The sequence below is a fragment of the Haliotis asinina genome, chromosome 16 (assembly GCF_037392515.1).
Source record: "Haliotis asinina isolate JCU_RB_2024 chromosome 16, JCU_Hal_asi_v2, whole genome shotgun sequence".
NCBI lineage: Eukaryota > Metazoa > Mollusca > Gastropoda > Lepetellida > Haliotidae > Haliotis > Haliotis asinina.
In genome coordinates, this window is record NC_090295.1 from 26,333,616 (window position 1) to 26,361,568 (window position 27,953).

The 27,953-nt window shown below is 38.4% G+C and overlaps 1 protein-coding gene across 1 annotated transcript; it reads left to right on the top strand.

Annotated features, from left to right (window-relative positions):
* On the top strand, window positions 1–27,293 carry LOC137267945 (MICOS complex subunit Mic10-like). Its single transcript, XM_067802401.1, has 4 exons — window positions 1–115; window positions 12,405–12,452; window positions 25,969–26,078; window positions 27,111–27,293. The coding sequence occupies exons 1-4, from the start codon at window positions 34–36 to the stop codon at window positions 27,132–27,134; spliced, it is 264 nt and encodes an 87-aa protein (XP_067658502.1). The 5' UTR covers window positions 1–33; the 3' UTR covers window positions 27,135–27,293.
* The last annotated feature ends 660 nt before the right edge of the window (window positions 27,294–27,953 follow it).

The window sequence follows — 27,953 nt, forward strand, 5'->3', positions numbered from 1 at the left end:
TTTGACATCGTCGAATCGCGGGTCTGTGTTAACATGGCTTCTTCACACACAAGGTCGGAGGACGAACTCGGACATAAATGGGACCGCTGTCTTTCAGATACAGGCATTAAGATAGGTATGGAAACACTCGGGCGTCTCGGTGCCACAGCGTCACCATATATCGTCCCTGCCTATTCACAGTAGTATGACTCTTCCCAAAATATAACAAAATTTTCCCTTAGTCGGTTTGGGAAGAGTTCCCACCGTTCCCCTATATTCTTTCGTCCGTAGAATAACAGGTAACACTTAGTGGTTCCACCGACCAAGTTATTGGCAATATTGCTACGTATCAACACCTGTGCCATAGAGTAACGTGTTTTCGGGGTAGTAACGTTAAAGGTAGTCATGTAAATTATCGCGTATCAGAAAATGATCGAAACTGCAATTTCGTAATTAAACACCATATCAACTTTCATTAATTTATTGTCAGAATGTTCTGTTGTACGCTGGTTTCCAGTGCAGCGACCATTTTGTGTCTGTCCGCCAGCACGAGCGGGAGAAGTACCATGTTTTCGGGTTACTCGTCATGGTGCGGGATCACTACCAAACATGGAAACCCAGGTGGTAAATTCACAAACACTTCATAGAGATCAGCATCTACCACTTGTCATTTTAATAAAAAGTCAAGTAAAAAGGTAATTTTTCTTGATGTATCTGAATGTTTATTGTGAAAATTGTTAAAAGTAAACATATTTACAGGTTAGTTAATCAATATTACAGCTAAAATGTATAGAATTATCATGAAAGCGCCGGCATGTTATCAGAAATGAGCGGGCCACTGTAGCTTGATAATGCCTGCAAAAGGCTTGAGGACAGGCCATTATCAAGCCCGTTGTTAGGTGACGTCATAAGTAGCTCTGCTGTTGAAGTTCAACCACCTATGGCTTGTTTGAACTTGGGTTCATTATTGAAGATACGTCAGGCTCACATTCGTCACATGTACCTGTGCTATTATGCTCTGTCTTGCCTGTGCCAGTTATACCAACTGTACCATAAATTACCTCATACAGCAATGAAAACACCAACTCTAAATCTAACATTGTTGAGTATAGAAAACAATGGTCCATGGTAGTATGGGCAAAGGTCAGATTGAAATGTCATCACTCTCAATAATGACGTGTGTTGTTCTGTGATGTGTCTATATTTGTAAAAAGTGTGTCAGTGGCCTCCGTCGTTTCTTGTTAGCAGTAAATCAGTCCCTCCTGGATTCCGTGGTTGCAGAAAAATTTGTGGAATTTATCTTTCCATGCAGAATAAAGTCTGGTCCGCGGAAAATGCACTTTCGTGCAGAATTTGCCACTTTTCTGCCGTGGAAATTGCTTATCTTAAAAATTGAGTGAAAACTGACTGACAGTTTAAACAAAAAGTAGAGTTAATGTCAGAAGTAGGATCGGTTACACATGAAACGAACTGATGTATGGTATTTATTGTGACAACATTTAATAATTACGATTAAAGATACTTTATTAATAAAGCAAGTTTTAGGCATGTTTCAAATAAAATTCGATTTGACACTGCAATTATGTTCTCAAAATCATTTTGAAAATAGATATTATTTCAGATTTCGTTTAAATATGAAATTGGTATTTGCATGAAACCGGAACTTGTTCGTCTGCATCGAAGTTACGAGTTAGAGGAGAGAAATAGCTTCCAGCGAGTTCAAATGCAGAAAAAGGTGTTGCTGCTTTGTCATCAAACTTACTCAAGATGTGACGTGTACTGTCAACTTAACTTAATATCTGTGTTGGAGAATTAAACTATGAAGGTCTGTATACAGTTTTTGTTGTTTTTTCTAAATGTTTTAACTGCAGAATGTTTTGCAGAATATTGAAAAATGTGGTGCAGAATTTGCTTAATTTTGCCTTGGAATTCTTAAAAATTTGCTGCAGAATCCAGGAGGGACTGGTAAATACTTCTAAAGCAATGCCATTGTTTTTATTCTTATTTTAGTAAAACTTCTATCCAGTTTAGTTATGGTAACGGTAACTATTTTTCATGGGATTATCATTTGCAGAAGCCCGAGGTCTTCGCCGGGCAGTTAATGAAAGACCTCAGTCTTTGATGTTGCCCTGAAATAAATAACCCTTACTATATACAGATGCACATTCATTCTTCTTGTTAGCATGGCTTGCCATGGCATTGACAATAAAACAGGTCATGTCTACGCAGTACAGTGACATTGCAGCAGTATCTAAATGAATCCAGTGGTCACTGCCCAGGTGTGAGTTATGCAACAGGAGAAAAATAGTATGTACAGTCCGTTTGATTCCATTTGAGACCAATGAATCGCTCACTAACACGAAATCTAATAATTGCAGCTAAACCAAATTTTGCACAGCCACATGAAATCGACAGACCAACTCGGATGATGTCTGTCATAATTTGGGACACCTGAATAAAAAAGTTTTTTAACAAACGATCATCATTTTCTTGTCACCTTTCGCTATTTTGTACAAGGTAGAACAGCCCTGTAATCAACAAGCGTGTGTTGTGAAGATGGGGTCATCTCAAAAGCTGATATCTGGTTACCACTTGAGATGTTCAGTGGGAGTCAGTGTTGCCACTTTCAGAAGACGCTGTTGTCCGAATCAGTGTCGTTGTCGTCAGAGTCTACCCTGATGACAACTGGCTTGATGGTGGCATGGTCCAGTCGACTTTGTTCCCAATAGTGTCTTTCTATTTCATTCTCAACTTTCTCAACACACTTTTGTCATGTTTCCTGCGTGATGGTGTCTATTGACTGATGAAAAATCGTCTGTACATCCCAAATTTGAATGTTACATTTTGCCTGCCATCATCCGATTTCATAATACCCCAAATGAGTTCTATTGGGTTTAAATCGCAATGATAGGGTGGCAATCGCAAAACTGAATGACCATGTTCTATAAGGTACTCATCAACCTTAAAGACAGGTGTGGTTTTATTTGACCTTATGATGTCATACAGATCAGGTTTGGTTGCTTTTTCTGGATACGATATTGCTTTGTTTTGCAACCATTCTATCATGTTCCCCTTCTTACTGATAGATGTTGGGGCCTTTGTATTAGGTACTTGAACCCATGATATGAAGCGTTATCCATGACAATCAGAATTTTGGGGGGCAGTGCTGGTACCAATTGATTTTGAACATATTCTAAGAAACCATCCCGTGTGATGGTCTCGGTTGTCTTTAGATTTTGCCTTGAAGACTAGGGAGCAGCCAGGTAGGAATCCCCGACCGTTGCAACCGGCATGGAGCACAGTCAGTCGCTCTGCTTTGCCAAGTGGTAATTTTCTGGCACAGGGGTCGGAAGAGGCGCTAGCAAACCATTGTGTCCCTGTGGTATGTGAAGCATTTACCCATGTTTCGTCCAAATATACAGGTTCGTAACCCTATGTACGTTTCTTTCGAATTGTGCGTAAGTACTGGTTTCTTAGTCGAACAATATGAGACCTCTCACACAGTGCACGTCTATTTTCTGAGCCTACTTTTTTGTAACGGAAACCAAATTTATGAAGCAACTTTCATAAGTGATATTTTGAAATGACCAAAGAATGATTTGTCTCCATATGCTTTTTCAGAATATGCAGAGAGACAAAAGTATTTTGTTTATATGGAGACTTAATGGCGTTTCTAACCAGCTGTTATTGAAATGAATCGACTTTCTCACATCGCGTTGCTTTTCAGGCGGTCCCCTCAGTTGTGTCCGTGCAGGTTGAATCAGTACAGTTTTACAAGTTTTTAACTTCCCTCCCATCATCCCAACAGTGTGTGCATTTCGTAAACGATACTTAGCCAAAGCATATTGAGGCCTACTCCTTTGACCTTCGTTTTAAGAAAAGTTAAATACTTTGCAAGTAATTGACTTAGCGCCATGTGATAATCTCGTTGTTTCAGGTACTGCAATCACGAATGTCTGGTTTGCCGAGCAAATCACACATGTCAATTTGACACGTGCACCTTGCCCTCCTGGCTGTTCTACCAGCAAGAGGCCCCCCTCGTACAAAATAGTGAAAGGTGACAAGAAAATGATGGTCGTTCGTTGAACAACTTTTTTTATTCGGGTGTCCCAAATTATGAGACACATTATCAGAGTTGGTCTGTCGATTATATGAGGCTGTGCAAAATTTGGTTTAGCTGCAATTATTAGATTTTGTGTTAGTGAGCAATTCATCGGTCTCAAATGGAATCAAACGGACAGTAAGAGATGACCAATTTGGTTTTCCATAGTCTTTTTATCCCATAGGCATGTAATGCTTGGGGATATAGATTGTGCTTTGTCTGTCTGTAATCATTTTGTTTCTGGAGCAGAACACAAAAACCTTTCAATAATTTTAGACCAAAATTGATAGATTTAATAATAATCTGAACCTATGGAATGTTGGTGTTAGTCTAATAGTGGGGTGGGCTTCGTTTCCGGAGTAGAACTCAAAAAACGTTCAATATTTTTCTGCAAAACGTGGTAGATACATATCGATCAGAACCTAAAGTGGTGCCTTTTGCTATTTACAAGTTTTTATGATTTACTATTTTCTCGGTTTACATGGAAATGTTTCGGGCATAGTCTCATAAGTGAGAGGTGTGTTTCGTTTCCGGAGCATATATCAAAAACTTTGTAATATCTGTCAGCAAAAGTTGTTAGATATATGTGGCAGATCCCAAAGTGGTGCCTTTTGGTATTTACAGGTTTTTGTGATTTATAGTTTTCTGGGTTTCCATGGAAACATTTCGGCCTCGTTCACATGACAGAAATTTGCCCACGTGTGTAAATTTGCACATGTGTATATTTACTCAGGTGTGCAAATGCAAATTTGCTAAGCGTTCACATGGACTATTAATAAACCATGGTAAAATGACATTTGTCAGCTGTACATGAAGGAGAACAGTCAAGGAAAGACTACTTCTTTCAGGGCGAAAGCATCGTTTTGTAATGAGTATATGTATGGGGCTGACCCTTGGAATGTCACGAGAGAAATAGATGTGGAAGTTGGACAGAAGTCAACATTGGTAGGAAAGAATTGTGCTTGAAACGTTCGATGATCAGTGGTTGGATAATTTCAGGATGAAGAAGAAAACTTTTGACTTCATTCATTCCATGCTGGAAGATCGCCTTTAAACTGGATCCATACCCCATTCGAGAGCCATTGTCTACACCGAAAAAAACTGCTATTGCAGTATATTGGTTGACGTCAACCTATGAATATCAGACACTAGGAAATCTATTTGGTGTTGCAAAATCAACGGCAACACTATGTGTTCACGTTGTTTGCAGTATCCTTTTGGAAGAACTCATTGATAAAATTTGTGAAATTTCCAAAAGGTGAAGAGCTGAGAGATGTTAATGAAGGATATGACCAGAATGACGATCGAGAATGCGTTTAGGAGATTAAAGGGGCGATGGAGGCGGATCCAGAAACGTCTTGACGTAGGTCTTGAGTTTGCACCTATAGTTGTAGCTTCCTGTGTTATATTGCACAACATTTGTGAGTTGCGTCAGGATGATTACGAAGAACGTTGGCCAATTTATCGCGATGACAGACAAGAAGACGACATCGGTCATAACAATGATGGTGATGATGTTGATGCTGTGACGAAAAATGCTGAATACACACGTGAGCAAATACATCTATCCGTTCACATGACCAAAATACACACGTGAGCATTTTTGTACATGTGTAAATATACATTTGCATGGGGTCTGACCCAGGAGTAAATTTACACATGAGCAATTTAGCACACCTGTGCATTTGCGTTCACATGACAGCATATGCACACCTGAGCAAATTTGCACATGTGTAAAAAAATACACATGTGAGCAAAACAGTGCATAATATATATAGTCTCAAAATGGAGAGATGGGCTTTGTTTCCAGAGCACAACTCAAAAACTTCTAAATATCTTTCTGCAAAACTTGGCAGATATGTAGGTGCCTTTTGCTATTTACAAATTTTTGTGATATATCATTTTCCCAGTTTCCATGGAAGCGATTCTGACTTGGTCTCAAAATGGAGGGATGTTCTTCATTTCTGGAGCACAACTCTAAAACTTTTCAATATCTTACAAGCAAAACTTGGCAGATATTTGAAGCAGACCACAAAGTGGTGCCTTTTCAATTTACAGTGTTTTGGCATTTTGATTTTTCTTGGTTTCCATGGAAACAATTCTGACTTAGTCTCAAAATGGAGGGATAGCCCTCGTTTCCAGAGAAGAACTCAAAAAACCATTTGATATCTTTCAACAGATCTTGGCAGATATGTGAGACAGATCTTGAAGTGGTGCCTTTTGCTGTTTACAGATATATGGCGTTTATATTTTTCATGACTTGCATGGAAACGATTCAAACTTACTCTAAGAACACATCAAGAAACTGTCAGATGACTCTTGTTACAATGAGCCTGTCAAATTTATTCTCGTGTAAAACTCTCCTGATTGTCATCTGTGAGGCACAGGAAGTGAAAGTGTTGGTAATTTCATGTAAAGATGTGATGTGATAGTCTTTCACAATCCGAAACAATTGCCTGCTACCTCTCTGTGACATCTTGGCTACATAGTAGGTGAACAACTTTGGCCATCTTGATATCTTTGTGGATTAATAGTTTTGATGGCGGAGATCAAGTCTTGGGATTTTCCCAGAAATAGAAACATCATATGGAAGCAAGTAGATGGCTTTTTTTCAGTCATGTTATGACAGTTTCCATTTTGCTAAGTTTGGTTATGTTTAGCATGGTGGTTTTCAAACCATGATACTACCATCACGGTCATCCGTCATGGGCTTCTCAGGAGAAGGTCACTCATTCAGTATGGCCTGCCTCAAATAAATATACTATCAACTTGCTAAATGTCACCAATCCATTGCATATAGAAACATTTCACCTTTAAAAACCTATAAAAGTCATTGTTACATCTGTCATATTTTTGGAGAAATAGGCAGTTTGTGAAACCACATGGTGAGATCAATTCCGGATCACCAGAATATAGGGTGTACACACGATTTTGTTTCTTTGATTAATATGACAGGTATATAAGGATACACTCACAAGAAAAGTTCAGACCACTCTGAATTAGTATATATTACTATTAACTGGAGTTGCAAATGAGACTTAATTTCTTCTGCTCCTTATTTGCTTTGAATTTTTTCATTAGCTTTTGGCTACATAACAGTTATTGCCATATTTTAGCATTGTTTATAATATCATTCAGCTGTTTGTTAAATTATTGAAACAGAATTAATGATGATACTCAATTAGCTATACACCATTGTCTCCAGCCTATTCACTGCTGCTGATCTAATCCTGATACTTAATTAGCTATACACCAGTGTCTCCAGCCTGTTCACTGCTGCAGAAGGAAATCATGGCAGTATCAATAGATGTTTTCTCACAGCTAACTCTAATGGTTATTGCAATTTAGAATTGTCAATTAAGAAATAATATATATTTATATCAAGCAGTAACCTTGAAAAATTAATTGTGGGTGTTTCAATTTGGGTGTTTCTTTTACCATAGATTGATAGGGAATGAAACAGTTAATGACTTGTGAACTGAACTTTCTATGATATAGGTCATTGGACATAGTACATTAGATTCACAACAGATCATCATATAATAAATTTCACCTAATTTCACCTAAAAAGGCAACATGTACATGTATGTGCAGATCACAAGAGAATATTTTTCAGCTGATGTTCGTGCCTGGGATCCTGATACTGGAATTTCTATGTATTGTAATAAAAAGCAAGTGTTAAACTATCAACCCAGAAGATGCAACCTGTGATTCTTACGTACCGGGGTAGAATAGGCCTTCAGCAACCCATGCTTGCCATAAAAGGCGACTATGCTTGTCATAAGAGGCGCCTTGGTTGACACATGTCATAGGTTCCCAATTGCGCAGATCGATGCTCATGTTGTTGATCACTGGATTGTCTGGTCCAGACTCGATTATTTACCAACCGCTTCCATGTAGCTGGAATATTGTTGTGGGCGGCATTAAACTAAACTCACTCACTCACCAGAAATGCTGTTATAAACTGTAATGTTTGTCGTTCAACAGTAGATTGATAGGGACTGAAAGAATGACTACTGTGAACTTACTTCTCTCTGTCTCTTGCATACTGTGTACACACACACACACTCACTTATCAAATTTAGCCATTTACATTTGTTGTAAACAGTTGGGTGATATAATGAGGTATTATTGTTATTATTATCTGTTTGCATTTTTTACATGCTGGGGGGATATAGTTGACGCCTCGTCTGTCCATCTGTCCGTCCGTCTGTCCGTCTGTCCGTAATCATTTTGCTTCCGGAGCATAACTCAGAAACCGTTCAATAGTTTTAGACCAAACTTGATAGATATAGTAATCTCAGCCTATGGTTGTGCCTTTTGCTATTTACAGATTTTTGGCATTTATATTTTTTTTGTTTTTCCGTGGAACATTTTGGTGATAGTCTTATGGCGGGGTGGGCTTTGTTTCCGGAGCAGAACTCAAAAACCGTTCAATATTTTTCTGCAAAACTTGGTAGATATATCAATCAGAACCTAAAGTGGTGCCTTTTGCTATATACAGGTATTTGTGATTTATTATTTTCTCGGTTTCCATGGAAACGTTTCGGACATAGTCTCAAAAGTGAGAGTTGTGTTTCATTTCCGGAGCAGAACTCAAAATCTTCTTAATATCTGTCAGTGTTACTTGGTGGATATGTGTGGCAGACCCCAAAGTGGTGCCTATTTACATGTATTTGTGATTTATTATTTTCTCTGTTTCTATGGAAACGTTTCAGACTTATTCACAAAATGGAGGGATGGGCATTGTTTCTGGAGCAGAACTCAAACACCGTTCAATATTTTTTTGCAAAACATGGTAGATATATCAATCAGAACCTATAGTGGTGCCTTTTGGTATTTACAGGTTTTTGTGATTTATTATTTTCTTGGTTTCCATGGAAATGTTTCAGACATAGTCTCAGACGTGAGATGAGTGTTTCGTTTCCGGAGCAGAACTCAAAATCTTCTTAATATCTGTCAGTGTTATTTGGAAGATATGTGTGGCAGATACCAAAGTGGTGCCTTATGCTATGTACATGTGTTTCTGATATATTTTTTTCTCTGTTTCTATGGAAATGTTTCGGACTCAAAATGGAGGGATGGACTTTGTTTCCGGAGCAGAACTCACAAACCCGTTCAATATTTTTCTGCTAAACTTGGTAGATATATCAATCAGAACAAAAAGTGGTGCCTTTTGATACTTACAGGTTTTTATCCCCCGGCATGTAATGCGGGGGGATAGAGTAGACGCCTCGTCTGTCCGTCCGTCCGCCTGTCCCCGTCCGTCCGCCCGTAATCATTTTGCTTCCGGAGCATAACTCAGAAACCGTTCAATATTTTTAGACCAAACTTGATAGATATAGTAATCGCAGCCTATGGTTGTGCCTTTTGCTATTTACAGATTTTTGGCATTTATATTTTTTTTGTTTTTCCGTGGAACATTTTGGTGTTAGCCATATGGTAGGGTAGGCTTTGTTTCCGGAGCAGAACTAAAAAACCGTTCAATATTTTTCATTTTTCGTTTTTCGTTTCTCTGCAAAACTTGGTAGATATATCAATCAGAACATAAAGTGGTGCCTTTTGATACTTACAGGTTTTGATCCCACCGGCATGTAATGCGGGGGGATATAGTTGACGCCTTGTCTGTCCGTCTGTCCCCCATCCGTCCGTTAGGTGCTGATATATCAATCAGCACCTAAAGTGGTGCCTTTTGCTATGTACAAGTTTTTGTGATTTATTATTTTCTTGCTTTGCATGGAAACGTTCGGACAGAGAGGTGTGTTTCGTTTCTCTGCAAAACTTGGTAGATATATCAATCGGAACATAAAGTGGTGCCTTTTGATACTTACAGGTTTTGATCCCTGACACTGTTTGTCTCAAAATCCAATTATTGACAACTGCAGTTTTGATTGGCACCTTCAAGAGTTATGGTGGTGAATGTTTCGAGCTCACTGTGAGCACATAAGTTTTTAACTTTTTAACATAAGTTTTATTTACAAAGGGAGATCAATTGCTAGCAATAATGTCTGAAAATGCAAACCACAAAGCAAATATACAAACTTCATAAGTTTCTAGACAAGTACATAGTTGTTATCCCTTGCCACACGTTTACTGATACAGTATTAGGCTCCATCCATTCGTACCTACGTATGTACACACTGGAACACATTAAAGATTCTTTTCATATTTGGTACATAGGTTCGTCATAGTAAAAGACAGACCCCAATTTCTCGAAACAAACTTAAGTGTGAGTTTTAACTGAAGTTAGAGTTATTACTCAAATTTGAGAAAATGCATTTCCCAGAATGTACTGAAATTGATCTTATACTTAAACATAGTAGACAGTTTGATGGATAGATTACATAACTTGTTTGGGCTTCTTTTATTTTAAGAATGCAGTTGTTGCATATTGTCAAACTCAGTTTGATATTTGAGTAACAACATAAGTTTGTTTTGAGAAATCGGGGCCAGGTCTCAGTCAGGTTTGGTGATCTTCACCCTCATTTCAAGGTCACAGGGAGACATTAGCCTTTTACCTTTTTGTTATGGTCAAAAATTTGCCTCAGAACCAGTAAAATATAACACTGACAAGTCTAAAATATTCAATAAAATGTGTGGGGCTGACAATAGCAAGCCACAAAGATTCACAATAGAGGTTTCATGTACAATGCAACTGAGTCAAATCTGAAGTAATGGGTCACAAATATAATATCAACTCAACAAAATCTTGTTTTTAGAGTGAGAAACAGTCGATTTTGGTGACTTTCACATAATTTTCAAGGTCACGGTGACACTTTAATAATTTCAGCATGTTCACCAGCATGTTAAGCTTGTCAACACGATATCTCAAGAACTGAAAGTTGCAGGAAACAAATCTGCACAGGATCCTGCCTCTGGCATCTAAACCTTAGTCTGTCTCACAGTCCCTTAACGGCATTATTTTGCCCACTTGTCAAGTCCTGCCTGCAGTGCTAAAAAGCCTAGTCTAGATTTCATCATGTTGAGGAATCTCTGGTCACCCTGGGGATCCTTTTTAATTAAAATGTGTTTACTTGTTACTATCAAAATTATATATTCTAGTACTCTGAAGTATTAGTCTCTCTAAACCTATAAACACTGTAAGTAACAGTGAATACAATATAAGCCCCATACACATTCAGGTTTCTGAATGTTTCATCAGGATTTTCTATTGAATTGCTGATTTATGATGTCTCATGACACAACCTATCTTTTCTGAACATCATGGAATCTGCAGCAGAAATAGACTTTTAGCAGATGACGATGACAAAAAGGCACATGGCACTCACAGGATTACTGGGAGCAGTGGGGTGGCCTAGTGGTTAAAGCGTTCGCTCGTCACGCCGAAGACAGGGTTTGATTCCCCACATGGGTACAATGTGTGAAGCCTATTTTCTGGTGTCCCCTGCCGTGATATTGCTGGAATATTGCTAAAAGCGGCATAAAACTTAACTCACTCACTCACAGGATTACTAGTGGAGGATCACTCTACAGCTGACACAAAATTTTGCAAATATTTGCATTATGTCTTTCTCAGTTCAACTGATTCACATTGAACAGTTTGAAGCTGTGAAAACATGAATTATGAATAGTTTTTTCAGTGTGACCATGTCTATGTGTTATTTATGAACATGCATGTTAGCAAGAGTGTTTGCATACATTTATATTCACATTCTGTTTAATTATTTGCTTTTATCCACATCTTTGGAATGCAGTTAGTTCGGGATGGACTGATTTCTTGCTGTCGTACTATTGCCCTAATGGTTGCATCCAACTTACCACAATGATACTTTTACATTGACCAAGAAGCAACGTTAATCAGTAGGAATTTTCAAAATAAGTACAAATCCTCCATCTACACCATTTATTGGTAATGCTAGTGAGTTATCAATAGGTAGCCCTGGTTGAGACTGTTTGCAGCTAAGACAGCCAGCTCATCACATATCAAATCTTATGGAGCCAGGTGTGTTTGTCAACCATTCAACCACCATGGCCACTAAGTAATGTAAGTCTGACGAATGGTAGTCTGGATCACAAAACCTTGTGATCTCCTCTGGCAATTTTGTATTCATAGCTTCAGCAATTTGAGCAGTGCCAATTTATACTTGGGACACTGGTGCACAAGGTATGTTATCTGGACAATGAGTTGTCAGATTTCCTTTTTCATGAAAGAGGAAGGTATGTGTATGTTAAATGTACAGCAATTACTTTGAAAGTTACTGTGGCCGATATTTTAGCCTTGTGAGCTACAGTGACAAGGCAGTATTTTAAGTTTTTGCAATCATTTGATCCAGTATGTTTTAAACTTTGTTCTTTTTTTCAGCAAGTGGTCTTGGCCTTGGAATTGTGTTTTCGGTTGTGTTCTTTCGGCGTAAGTATATGCACTCAAAATAGTTTTGATTACAAGTTTTAAGTGTAATAAGTGTAAACAGATGACTGACCTGATAAGATTTTGCAGCTTGCTGAAGTTATTTGTGGTAACTGCTTATTATTTTAGAGAACTTACTTTTTATCGTCCTAACTCGTACTGATAGATACTGATCTCTCCCATAACCCAAGATATAGTGGAAACCTGTTGTGTCATGCTCCCAACGACAAAACATCTCACATGATCTGTGTACTCGCACATATATGCACACACATGCACACTATCCTTCCTTTCCTCCTTCGTGAGGGCACCCCGTGAACGGATGATGATGATGAACTATGACCGTCTATTCCGACCATTCAATACTGGCCACGATTTCTAGTATATGAGTTTGACATCGTATCAGAAATGAAAGATCAAGGGGTGACTTTTGTTAAAAGATTTACAACTCGGATAAACTCAGAAACAAAACCTATTAACACATATCTCTTCCAAGTATTCCAAAATCAGTAAGAGCAGGATATTGTAAAATATCAGTGTTGATACTTACATCCCCAACCCGCTCAGGTGTTTTAAATGTCAGAAATATGGACACGGTGTAAATACTTGCACATTGTCTGTTGTGTATGCTCACTGTGATGAGAAAACACACACAACAGAAGATTGTGACAGTGATTTCAAAAAATGCACCAACTGCTCAGGCGATCATTCGTCATTTTCTAAACAGTGTCCTATTTGGAAAGAGCAAATGGAGATAAACAGAATAAAGTTTACTCAAAATATCTCCTTTTCTGAGGCAAAAGACATGGTAAAGAGATCTGATCTTTGAGAAAGTTATGCTACAGTAGCAAAAACATCATCTGAGTCTAGCTCTAAAAGAACAAAATCATCCACAGGCTGCCAAACTATCTTGACGTGGGTAAATTGCGATTCTCCACAGCTTTTGTACCCTGCTAGATCATCTCAGACTGAGGAATCACTTCCTAGTACATCGAAGTCTTCTTCTGATCATAAATCATCATCATCTCAGTCAGACACGAAGTCTCAATCGACAGCTGATAGTCAGCAAACTGTTAAAAGTAAACCTAAGCCTTAGCCGGATGCTTCAAAACAACAAAGTGGCAGAGCTCCTAAAGGGTCACAAAATAGAATTCAATTGTTCAACAAATATGGGTCTCTTGAAGACATGGACGTTTCTGAAAACGTCCATTCTAGGGCACATAGATTGTCGCCCTCCAAAAGAGTGCGGGTAGATCCCCAATAAATCCCCACAAAAGATAGTTTATTCCAATAATATTGTACAGTGGAACTGCAGAGGATTTACATGAATTACAGCTATTAGTCCAAGATTTTACACCTTCAGCGTTATGTCTCAAAGAGAATATTTAAAACAAACAGATATATTTTACCTTCGTCATTTTAATGCATATCATTGTTATTCACCTCCGGGTGATAAAACCCCTGGCGGATCATCCATTCTAGTTAGACAAACGTTATTCAAAGCCCTGTTCCACTTATTACTAATATGCAGGCTGTTGCAGTGAGAATTACTTTACATGTAGCGCTATGCTCTCTATATTTCACCGTCTTCGACGTTTGCCAAAACTGATCTTCAAGGTCTATATGACCAATACCCGAAGCCCTGTGTTGTAATGGGAGATTTAAATGGGCACAACCCACTCTGGGGTGGTGTAAATACAAACACTAAAGGTAAATGGAGAACTTTTGTTCTGACAATGATTTATGTATTTATGATGATGGCTCCAGCACATATTTACACCCTGGTACAGGGACTTATTCTGCTCTCGACTTGTCACTCACAAATTCAGAACTACTAAATGAATTCGAATGGTCAGTCCATGATGACCTCTGTGGAAGTGACCATTTTCCTACTATATTAAAAGCTGTAACTCCATCTGATGTTCCTCCATCATCAAGGCGAAATTTCCCTCTTCATGGCGTAATGCTATAGTAGTACCAATACCTAAACCTGGACATGATCATACGGATGATACGATTTCATTAACTAGCTGTGTTTGCAATACCATGGAACGCAATTGATAAATAATTGACTTGTTTGGTACTTGGAAACTAATAATCTTAAAACAGATATACAATGTGGTTTCCGTAAAAACAGAAGTACTGTCGATCACTTAGTGCATTTAGAATCATTTGTGAAAAACAAGCTGATTAATAAACAACATGCTGTGTCTATCTTTTTTGATCTTAAGAAGGCATATGACACAACCTGGAAATATGGCATTCCGAGAGATTTACATGATTTCGGTTTGCGAGGTCGATTGCCTGAATTCATTGCCAAATTTTTAAATAAGAGACAATTTCAAGTCTGCGTGGGTTCTATCCTATCTGATCATTACAATCAGGATCAGGGTGTTACACAAGGCAGTATTTTATCAGTATAAAGATAAATAGTTTATCAAAAGTTTTAAGCGATTCAATTGATGGATCGTTTTTTGTGAATGATTTTAATATTTCTTGTTGTGGTAAAAATATGCCTACCATTGAACGGCAACTGCAGTTGTGTCTAAACAAGATTAATAGATGGTGTCTTGAAAACGGCTTTAAATTTTCTAAATCTAAAACTAACTGCGTACATTTTTGTCGTAAATATAAACCACATAAAAACCCTGAACTATCTCTAGATGGCACGCTAATTGAAGTTGTTAAGGAAGCTAAGTTCTTGGGTCTAATCTTTGATTCACACATAATGTTTTAACCGCATATTATATCACTGAAAAATAAATGCCTGAAAGCACTTGACTTGTTGAAAGTGGTTTCAAATTCTAAATGGGGAGGGGATCAAGCTACCCTTCTCCATCTCTGTCGATCACTTGTGTGTTCTAAACTTGATTATGGCTCCATCATATATGGTGGAGCTTGCAAAAGCAACTTAAAACTATTAGATGGTGTCCATCATCAAGGTCTAAGACTTTGTCTTCAGTCTTTTAGAACTTCACCTATTGACAGTCTCTATGTTGAGGCTGATGAACCATCTCTTGAGCAGCGCCGTATAAAGTTAGCTTTACAGTACATTACTAAATTATACTCTAATGAATCTAACCCTGCCTATAACTGTGTTTTCAATCCCCTTTATGAGGATTTATACAACAAAAAGTCTTCTCTTGTTCCGCCTCTAGGACATAGAATTAAACCCTTTCTTTCTGCTTATTTCTTCTCCTCCTTGGCAGTGGGACAGGCCCCAAGTAGACCTAACATTGACCACATTTAAGAAATCAGAAACAAATGAATTACAATATAAACAAGAATATAATCAACTAAAACATAAATATAGCAATTATAAATCCTTATTTACAGATGGGTCCAAGGACGGTGGTGCAGTGGCTTGTGCCACTGTCATTGGATCCAGAACAATATCTTCTAGATTACCAGACAACAGTTCTATTTTCACGGCTGAAGCTAACGCCATACCAACAGCTCTTAAATATATTCAAAGACACCCTAAACATAAACAGTATATAATCTATTCAGACTCTCTTTCTTGCCTTCAGGCTATTAAAAATATTTCTTGTAAACATCCACTTTTAATTGAAAGTATTGAATTTTATAATAATCTTGCTACTGACATCGTCTTCTGTTGGTTACCCAGCCACGTAGGCAGTTCCGGTAACGCAATGGCCGATCTTGCTGCAAAGGTAGCACTCAACAAATCTGTGACACCACTTCTTATTCCATACACTGATTATAAAGCTAACATTAGATCTTATATCCGTGATCTGATGCAGAAGAAGTGGGACACCCAGGTAGGCATCAATAACTTACATGAAATAAACCCTACATTGGTTAATCCTACTTGGGTTGTCAGTCCAGATATGAAGAGGTCATTATTAGATGATGTCATATTGGTCACACCAGATATACGCATAAATACCTATTGAAAGGTGAGGATCCTCTATTTTGTATCCCTTGTGATGAAAGAATCACAGTCAAGCATGTCTTGCTTGATTGCGTTGAGTATTCCATCACAAGGGATACCTATTTTAAATCACGTAATATGACGGACCTTTTTACTAATATCAGTTCTCATTTAATTATTGCATTTTTAAAAGAATTGGATTTGTTGAATAAATGTAAATAGATAATTTTTATTATTATTGGTAGTTTAGATTAGTAGCTGATTTTGATAGTGGCTGTACCCTCAAGTGGGGTTGAAGTATTATAAAATTATTGTCCTCCTGAGAGGGTACATAAGTCCCAAAACATTCGATGTAAATTTAAGTCTACCAGGTTTTTAATCGTAGTATTCTTGTCATTTTAAATTTGGCTAGCATTTTGTACACTCGCCACCAGCTAGGGTCCATGCAGGTAGCAAAGGTACTGTAGTCCCCATGGTCCCTAGTATGGTGATCTACCTTCTGTTGTTGGCGATCTATAGCCCGTGTTTTATAATGTATTGTCTTCTTTAATTACAATGATTTAGTTTTTCATGCTGGTTTTATATAATATCTGTGTCAACAGGTATTTTATACTACACATATATTCCATTTCAGTGTTATGTTCCCGTCATGATATGGCTGAAATATTGCCGATGTGATGTTAAATATTAACTCACTCACTTACTCCCTCGTGAGCCAAAGTACTTCCAAGCCAGTTCTCTCAGGTAGGATTTTCACAAGCTCCTGCTGATCATTAACATGAGATGCTTCAACACCACTTATCTTCAACCACCCTCTGATTCAGTATGATACCCATTCATCTTCTCAGTTCGATCATCAGCTCAAGGACTTAAGAATCAGGTTATACTCCAACCATTTCATGTTTCCTTGTTTTGTATTCCAAGGCATCCATTACCAGTGAAGAGTGCACCCGTTAGGCATATCCACAGGCTTTTGGCTATTTACTCATAGTTCAACTGGGATCGATTTCAGCACCTTCAGTTCGAAAGAAGTTACCTGATTTAGGTTGAATGGTCAACCTAAAGAAGAATGAACTAATCCCAACTCAGCAACTACAGTTTGTAGAGGTTTGACACCAGAATGGGGAAGATGTTTTTTATAGGGGCTCTGTTTGACATCAGAATGGGGAAGATGTATGTTTATAAATGGCTTTGTTGGGGATGATGTTTGTTCCTCCAGATCGATGGTCCAATGGGCAGGATCTCACCCTCAGAGGCCAACTCCCAACTTCAGCCATTGTTGCTTCTCGTAACTGTCTGTTTCTTGTAACTGATGATCTCAAAACACTGATGACTCTGCTGTTGTCATTCCATGATCATGTATGTTTGACTTGAAGAGTCAACCGTTTGTGACTATTCATGTCATCCCAGCAAGCTGGATGGCCAGTCAAAATGAGCATGGAGATGAAAATAGTTTAGTACTATTACCAAGGAAAGATAAATCTGAGTTTCTAAACATGGGTCTTAGAATATGCTACATCCCATGGGCAAAACAGATTATGGTAACATTCCCTTTGTTACAGTGTTGAAAGTTGTTGATCCTTTAGCTCAAAGTATATGCTTAAACCTTGCCTTGCACAGTTTAGCGAAGTTTCAAAGTTCAACGGTACCACCATTTTCATGTTTCAAAGTGCTTTTACTATGCGCGATTTGATTTTTTGCCACGATTCTTGGCAATAATGGCGTACGAGAGGGGTACGAGTCTTTTTGTAGGTCATGGAAAGAGTTCAGTAGTTACGAAAGGGGAGCTAATCTTCTCAACAAACAGTTTGCAGGGCTATGGTCTGCTGTAAAAACACCTGTCACATCAATCAATGACTTAAGAGTTCAGCGTGGTCATTCTGGCCATTACAAATTGGGGTCAGATTCTTGTGTGATCAGACAATTGATATGTCAGTCACCACGGATCTACAGGGTTCTTGCACCTGTTAGATTGAACTTTCAGGTTCATTCATCTGAGCATCAAAGCAAAAGAAGTTCACATTCAAGGGTGAAGAATGTCATCGCCAACTCCTTGTCATCCATCCCCGACAGAATGGAGACTTCACCTCCAGAGTTCAACCAGGTTCAACAATCTAGCTTTAGGATCATCATGCACTAGTGATTTCATTGGGCAACATAAATCCTTACATACTAACACCTCCACTCTATTCACTTGAAACGCTCTGGTTAACCAAGAAAATGATACTGCTTTTAGTCGCGTGCTGTAGGCCAGCTAGAAGTTGGTTCATCACCCTGCTAAACCTTGCCAATAAATACCTCTTCTCAGCCTCTTCTGTTGGTCCACCCCCACCGAGTATGTCTTCATTGGTCTCTGCAAACATTCCATTTACAGGTTAGGCGCGTTTGCAGAGATCTTTGGTCATCAGGGGTTATTCAAAGAGTGTGACTTCTGTTGTCAGTGTGGCACATCATACTTTGACTTGCTCCTGGTACGATGATAAATGGAAGAAGTTCAAAAAATATTGCGAAGTGCTATTCCCTACTACTGCTTCAGCTCAGGTTGTCACCATTTACCTCGAGTATCTGTGTTCTTCTAGAAATCTCAAGGGGTCAACTCATGCTCTCAACACAGTGATGTCAACCTCTACTGACATCAAGATTTCCACAGTGCCTAACTTCAATCTCTTTTGTGCTCATACTAGTTCGCTGATCAGACCAAGAAATTCCAGCCTCCACCTTGGATTTATCGATCATCCTTCATCTCAGATGACTTCGAGTCATTAGCTGAGATGAGTTTGGGGCGACCTTGTAGCCTTGGCAATCTCAGCATGCATTTCGGAGGTAGCTGTTTTCGGTGAGTCGTGCATTGTAACTTTTGGAATAATGATCCGATTTTGACCAACTATAGGTACTTTCTTGGGAAATCTTCTAGCTTTCAATTCACTGGCCTCAATAGGGCCTTACAATTATTTTTCATGGTGAAATCCAACGTTTTGGGAGGAGGGGAGGCTTTCAGTGGTGGCTAAACCACCCCACACCATTAGAATTACACCTCTCGGCAGTCGGCCTCCACAGCACAACAGTTGGCATGATGATCATATGTGTTCAAAGGTGCAATCGGCCATTTGCATGGGACAAGTTTTATCTGGACTCATCAGAAGACAACACTTGTTGCCATTATTGACATTGTCAATGCTGGTGTTGTCTAGCGCACTGTAAACAGTATTGGCGGTGACATAAGGACAGCGACATCTGATCCCTGTAGCCCCCAGACAATGACAAACAGTGTCTGCAGATGCGATGTTGATCTGGTCTGCAACATTCCAATGCTGTTAGATGTGGCATGTTTTCTCATTGTTGTAACACTTAATTTGTTTTTCTGTGGTTTTTTTTTTTTAATTACCTGCCTTATAAGAGATCAAACTGCAGTGAATTGCACTCATTTTTGTGTGAAACATGAAAATGTCACGCAAAAGCACAAAATAGAAACACATGAAAATGATCGTGTTTGGACAAGAATAACCAGCAACAAGGTCAAAACCATCTTCAGTTGCTTGGGTCAGTATTGGTATACTTTGTTGTCCTAAGTAATGCATTTGAAATGCATGTTTTGAAAATAGTATCTTACGTTTCATTTGCAGTTTGGTATGTAAATTATATATATAAAAAAAAAGAATACTATACCACTAGGTATTTGTGTAACGTTGATATCCAGTTGGTTCAACTGCTCAAGGGCGCTTTGTTTTTCCTGCGACCATTGGATGTCCATCACAATGGCACATAGTATTTTCAGTCTCAATTCCCTAGGGATCATACAGCTCTTGCAGTCTACCAAATGCACCAAGTTAATGTGGCTTTCCCATCCTTGTGAGGTACCCATTCACGGCTGGGTGGACTGGAATCCCTACTATTCAACCTAACTTTCCTATTAACCTATCTATTTTTGCTTATCCTTACTCATGGTTATAATGCTTGTCTCCTCCTATGCAGAAACAGTGGAACACTTGAATTCCTTGTGGTTCCCAGAAGAGGACTTAAAATTTCACTCATCCACAAGTTGCCTCCCTTTTCCCGTGCACACAATCACCTGACCTGACCAGTCACCCTCTCTTGAGTCCCGTACAAGGCACTATAGCCTTTTGACATCATATCTTTTTAAATAATTTACACTATGTATGGGGCTTAGGCTACAATTCACCTAATTCGTATGTGAATTTTGGAATGAGTTTGATGCTATTTTATGACATCATTTCATCATTAAATGGTTTGTTTACATTGTTGCAATCTTGCAGTCTTTGAAGGTACTGGTTATCAGGACCTGATCCTCTTCGCCAATGCCAGTCATGCATTAAATCCATGTCCATCCGTGTCTTCATTGCAGACATTGGACCCGTGAAGGTCTGGGGGTAGAATAGGCGTTCATCAACCCATGCTTGTCATAAGAGGTGACTAAAGGGATCAGGTGGTCAGGCTCGCAGACTTGGTTGACACATCTTCTTTTCCCATTTATGCTGTTGGATTGTCTGGTCTGATCCCTGGATTGTCTGGTCCAGACTTGATTATTTACAGACCACCGGAATATTGCTGAGTGTGGTGTTAAACTAAACCCTTTTCACTCACTCACTCACTCACTCACTCACTCACTCACTCACTCACTCACTGCAGACATTGTATTAATTAAGATCATGGAAATGTTTCAGACTTTGTCTCAAAATGGAGGGAAGGGCTTCATTTCTGGAGCACCACTCAAAAACCTTTCCGTATTTTTCAGCAGATCTTGGCAGATATATAACACAGATCTTGAAATGATGCCTTTTACTGTTTACATATATATATGGCATTTACATTTTTCATGATTCATCTTCTAATGACTCTTATTCCGGATTTCCATGGAAACGATTCAAACTGAAAAAACGTCAAATATCTGTCAGATGATTTGTCCTTTTCAAAAATGTTGGATATGTCATCTTATGATGACTCTTGTTACCTATTGCTGAAATTCATCATACTAGTGAATAGCCGATTATGCAGCAGGCATCCAGAACCTCGTCAAGGTCACTCACTTCAACTAGACAAAGTATTCACTAAATTTCACCCAGCAATGGTGCTGCCCTGCGCCCATAACACATGTGCAGTGAACAGCTTCGCGGAGCTTGAAATAGTATGCATGCCTGCAGTATGAGGTCGTGAGCAGTAGTCTAATCTTGGTTGTGCACACAAACAAGTAAATAATCAACTCATTACATAAAAAAACTTGTTGATAGTGGTAAGCACTCTCTGTCACAGAGAAAGATCAATGGATTATTGACACCTATATGTCTGCCAGTCTCTCTGATAAAGACAATATGCAATACACAGCTTCAATCATTGACCACATGCAGTTTGAACTTAAAGGTCACATATACTCTAATAGGGTACAAATGCAAAATCACTTGCTGCCATCGTTATAAATGAAACCCCGTCATTAAAACTGTTTATTTCGATCTTTAATTACCTTAAATCGACCTTTTTGTCAACAGTGCACAATTTTCAGCCACAAACGAAATTTCAACCAATCTGTGACGTAATAGTGGGTATAGAAATGAGGGTCTGTGCAGTATTCATCTACATTTCAGGGGTGAAACTATTTCGTTTACAGATTTGTACAAACCTGAAACTGTGAAATCTGTTGAGAAAAATGAAAGCTATATGTTCTCACAATCTACCATCATTTAGTTCTGTCTCCTGCTTTGCCTAGTTTTCGAGTTACAACCCTCCTTTTCATGGACGATTCTGTCAAAATCACTTGGTGTCGCTAGGTTGTAATCCGTGTTAGGTGGTATAAACCTACACGTTATTTGTCATCATTCACTTGATGCTCAGTTAATGAATTTATAACAGGTATAATTAGTGGTAACACCACTTAGATTCCCCGACAAAGGCCCCATTTGGCATTTCTTTTGTGTGGATCGATCAAAGGATTAACCGATAACAGGCTGATTGATTAATTGGTTTTATGGGGATTTAAATGGGGGATTTGTCAAAAGGTAGGGTTTATGTATGTACATTTACTAATCTATACTGAATACACTCTGTCATGTCTGTGTCTATGTAAAACAACACCTTTCATTCAAAGGATTAACCGCCAACACATTGATTGATTGCTCATTATAGGCTAACTAAATAACTTTTTAAAAAGAATGACGCACATTATCAAAGTAGTTGCCAGGTGTGCTATCTTGGGTAACCAGTGAAACTATACAGCAATGTGAAAAACCTGAAACGATACATCAGGTTTTCGTATATTAGACTGTTAAAAGACACATCACTTGTGAAATCTGCAGATGAATTATATATCACTTGTGTTTGTGGATATTGATGGATACATTCCTCAAAGAAGGTAATAGCCTGACATTCCTCCTATAACTTTAATTTTAATATTTGGATTTTTGTTTTTAATAAGTTGTCTTAGCTGTCAACAGAATCATTGTTTTCGTCTTTAAGTGTAATGATGCAGACGACATACACTAGGGTGTGCGTGCGAATTATGATTCATGTAGGAAAACTATGAAATGTCTACATATTACATTCCTGTTATACGTTCCCAGATCGCTTCTTTTTATTAAGTTTCAAAATGCATACAAGTATGATTATAAAGTAATTAGGATTATGAGACCAAGTATAAAGACGTATATTGACAAGTGTCTACATACTGGTGAGTGAACGTTACAAACCAAGTAAATTTAGCAAAGAAGAAATTTATCGTGCAGTATTTTGACTTCGACCCCGACCTCGCTTAGGTTATGTTACAGGTTGTGTCATGCAAACTCCTTTTGGTAATGATTCAAATACATATTTATGTAGTTTTGATTTTCTAACTTGATGAGAACAAACCATACATAATCTCATTAATTCAAATGGATTTGACTTCACGATTTTCAAAAATGGCGGCGCCCTGTCTTTGGATGAATGCTATTTAAGTTTGTTTTCACCGACTTACAAAAGGACAATTTCTTTGTACTGGTACTAAAATATGTATTTTACTGATGGACATTTGGTTTTTGCATGACATTGCTTATAACATAACAATTTCACTCTTGGAAGTGAGGTGGAGGTCAGTATAACGTTGCTTGCAATATAAATGTCACTTCGACCCCCACCATGCTTCCTTGGAAGAAGTCCTTATGTTAATAGTCGTTTCATGCAAAATCCTTTTGGCCATGATTCAAATGCATGTTTAACTACCAGTAAAAAGTAGTTTTGATTTTCTAACTTGATGAGAACAAATCATAATCTCAATAATTCTAACGGATCTTAGCCTGTGACTTCACGATTTTCAAAAATGGCGGCGCCCTGTCTGAGGATGATTGCTATTTAAGTTTGTTTTCACCGACTTACAAAAGGACAATTACTTTGTACTGGTACTAAAATATGTATTTTCCTGATGGACATTAGGTTTTTACATGACATTGCTTATAACATAACAATATCACTCTTGGAATCGGTCTGTATAAGGGGTCAATATAATGTTACTTACGATAATATTGTCACTTCGACCACAACCTCGTTTCCGAGGAAGAAAGTGTTATATCCATGCAAAATCCTTTTGGTCAGCAATGTGTAGTAAGCAGTCTTGATTTTATAAACTCGATGAAACTTGAACTCCATTTTCTATCCTGGAAACGTGGAAGGGGGCGAACCATCCGATTTAGTATATACCACAGGCTTCCACAAAGCTCACTTCGCACACACTAACAACCAATTTAAGCATAAACTACGGAGTCGGGTGGAAATCTGTGCGTAGTGACACCATCACCCGACCCCAAGGAACAATTGAAAGCAACACAACAATTTAGCATGTCTTTGGTGACGTCGAGAAATCAGCAAAATGACGAGCTTCCTACACATTTTCTATACATTTAACTTGAAACCGTTCCTTCTATGACATCACTGTAGGGCTCTGACGACAGAGGTTTCGTTTGCAGGCGAGAGAGAAGCAGGCGGCTTTTTAGCAACTTTTAAGCGCTTGGTATTAACTAACCACAAGTTTTTTGTTAAAAAAACCGGTGTTTCGTTTATGACTAACCAAAAGTCTTTCATATGCAGTGATAAAAAGAATACCAAAAATTGAGTTTAGTGGTCCTTTAACACCCTTTAGCCTATACGACATAAACAAAATGAATTCATTTATGACTCGTGTACGCGTGTCCCGTCTCTGCCACATGATGTAATTAGTGTGATACTTGTACACATCATTTTTCTCAGGTGACTATATCTGACGGAAACTGGTGCAAACTCTTGTCAGTTTCAAGTCCTGCTTTGTACTTGGACGAATGACAGTTTCCATACATGCAGTAGTACAGTTTTGACTGTATCAAACGCAAATTCCGAGAACATGTATTTACAAAACCCAACATCTTGATATACATTCTTTATGGATAACAGCTTCTTCTTGTGTGTATGATTTTGTTGGACAACGGTGCATGAATCCATACTGAAACAATGCAGCAAGTACAATAAGAAAAGTTGTTACCCATAAAGAACCTTACTTTCTTGTGACTTGCCATACTTCTAAAATGCCTATCAAACGGATCATCTTTCTGTACACACAATGAGCCCTCAGCGTATCAGCAAATGAACCAGTGAATCGGAAGCTGTCATTACACTTGAGTGCACACCCTGCCGGGTTCAGTCTCCCAAGGGCTTCATTTCGAGGGAAGTAAGCCCAAGTACAAAATACTACACTTTTGAATCGCGATTGTACGCTTAAAATGTGGGGGTTTTTTTTGTTGTTTTACAAGCAGCAATGTATATTATATGTCATAGATAAGTGATAATTGTGTTTTAATCATTTTTGATTTTTTGATTGCATGTGACCTTTAATATGAATGAAAATAGGCTACCTTCACAATGCAATAATATGATCTTATTACAGGATGAAAGTGGAAGAACTACTCGGGTTACACTTATCAAATCATTTTATTCAGCCTTGTCTTTGTATTTGCTTGGGTTGCACAAGATGTAGGACACCCCAATACTTTTATTTCAGCATTTAAGGGAAGGCTGTATCAAAAGAGGGTTTCGGAATTAGGTGCTTTATCAAAGACACAATACTATAAACAGTTTAAATCATTATTAAATGTTGAAGTGTATTTGTCATCTGATTTTCCTGTTTGTATAATATCTGCCATTGCATGATTTAGATGTTGTAATTATGGACTAGCAGTAGAAACAGGCCACTATGATGGTGCAGAGTATATAAAGCATCTCTGCCCTTATTGCCTTAAAGATAAATTGTCTTTTGTAGAAGACAGAGCTGAGAAGATCAGGCGTAGAATAGGCCTTCAAGCAACCCATACTTGCCTTGAAAGGCGACTATAGGGATCAGAGGGTAGGGCTAGCTGACTTGGTCAACACATGTCATCGGTTCCCAAATGCACAGATAGATGCTCATGCTGTTGATCTCTAAATAGTCTGGTCCAGACTCAGTTATTTACAAACTGCCTGACCATATAGCTGGAAGACTGCTGACTGTGGCGTAAAACTGAACTCACTCACTCACTCACTCTTGCAGAATCAAACATGCAGGAGTTAATTTCCTGTCTGCAAGGCAGTAAATGTGTTTGGATGGATGTATTTTCATTCAATTGTTTGTACTTTCAGGTCGTCCATGGCCAGTGGCTTTTGGAGCAGGAGTTGGACTTGGAATGGGATATGCAAATTGTCAGAATGACTTCCAGAGACCATTCAGAGTTAGCGGCAAACTTATTAAAGTTAGTTCTTGTAATGTTATCCAAAAGTAAGGATATGAGTCCACTGCAAATACTTAACCAGCCACAGAAAGAAACCATGCTTTGGTGGTTTTTTTCTTCATTTTAAATGTATAAACAATGAAAAAGAATCACAAAGACCCTAATGGTTGAATATTGAGATCATAAAAATAGAGCAGAGCAGGATGTTTAATGTACCTGACTTTGGGGGTCTCATTGCAGAGCAGGGGTTCGGCAACAGTATTACAATCTCAACAACAGCTATGCCCATGGTGGGGAATGAGAACAGTATTGTATCATCCATGCCTAGATGTTATCACAATGTCTTCAAAGGCTTATCGAATGGCTTGCTACAATCAAAGGCTTATGGAATGGCTTGCTACAATCTTGGCTTGCCTATCCTATGTAGGATAGGCCTTCAGCAACCCATACTTGCGTTAAAAGGCAACTATGCTTGTCATAAGAGGCGACTAATTGGATCGGTTGGCCAGACTTGCTGACTTGCTTGACATATGTCATCGATACCCAAGTGTGCAGATTGATGCTCATGTTGTTGATCACTGGCTTGCCTGGTCCAGACTTGATTATTTACAGACTGCCGCCATATGGCTGGAATTCTTGATGAGTGCAACGTAAAACTAAACTCACTCTTTGTGACGTGCCCCTTTACCAAGTCATTATGGAACCAAGGCCAAGGAGACTTCTGTACAAACTGTTGCATGCATGAACAGGACCTAGCAATATACCCAGTTTTAGTATGGTTATTTAACTAGTATGGTTATTTAACTAAATCACTGGTAGTTAGGAGAGAAATCAAGTGTACAGCTGACTGCTATTTCCAACCTTTTTCACAAAATATAATGTAGTACTCCATGTCATCTGAACTGAATCAGTAAATTTCCTGAAAGTGATTAAAAACTGGAAAGAATAATACTGGCCCTACTTTTAGAACTGAGTCTAAAGATTGTGTTTCTGTACAACTAGTACTCTGGTATCTTGTGTAAAAGTGATTTCCATAGATTTATCTTTTTTCAGGTTCATGAAGCCAATAGCAGCTGAGGGGAAGAGATATAAAGCTGAGCAAACAATTCACCAGAATGTGTGGACTGAACATATGTTGAGTGTTGAGACCTGAAACATAGGTTTTGTAGCCAGATAAGTCACCATTAGTGGCATGAACTATGTTAAGCACGATAATAAAGGCTTGTCACAATACAATGAAAATGGTCATTTTCATTTCCAGTAACTGACACAAGATTCACATGCACCTGTATTCATAAGTGTGAATGTTTTCATTCATGTCGTGAGTATGCTTGTCATGTGAACACATCTAAATGTATGGGACAGAATCGTGTGATGCAAATGTGAACTGAGTCAATATTTTTATGATAGTTTGTTAAACAATATTTGTATTTTGAGTCAAACGGAGTACTCAAATTAAATAAATGGAATTTGGCTTTCAAGACACATACATTTGTTTTCATAGTCATGTAAGAAAAGAGGGTGGTGCTTTATTAATGCTCATTCATTTGTGTATGTGTATCAAGGACATTTGTACCAAGACATTCCAGAAAAGGTATCATAGTTGTAATCATTTTGTTTCCGGAGCAGAACTCAAAACCGTTCAGTATTTTTAGACCAAAATGGATAGATGTAATAATGTGAACCTATGGTTGTGCCTTTTGCTATTTACAGATTTTGGGCATATAGTTTAGGCCTCGTCTGTCTGTCCGTCCTTCCGTCCGTCCGCCCATCAGTCCGTAATCATTCTATTTTTCCTTATCCTGACTCATGCCTATTGCTTATCTCCTCTTCCCTGGCGAAGATTGTGAAACACCTGGAATCCCTCGAAGTTCCCTTCTAAAAAAAGCGGACGTA

Bases quoted from the DNA above. Each gene is read 5' to 3' on its own strand.
- LOC137267945 (XM_067802401.1), top strand. From the start codon at position 34: ATGGCTTCTTCACACACAAGGTCGGAGGACGAACTCGGACATAAATGG. The intron at 12,453-25,968 runs GTAAGTATATGC...TTGTACTTTCAG, and splicing joins TTCGGTTGTGTTCTTTCGGC to GTCGTCCATGGCCAGTGGCT. The intron at 26,079-27,110 runs GTTAGTTCTTGT...ATCTTTTTTCAG, and splicing joins TTAGCGGCAAACTTATTAAA to GTTCATGAAGCCAATAGCAG.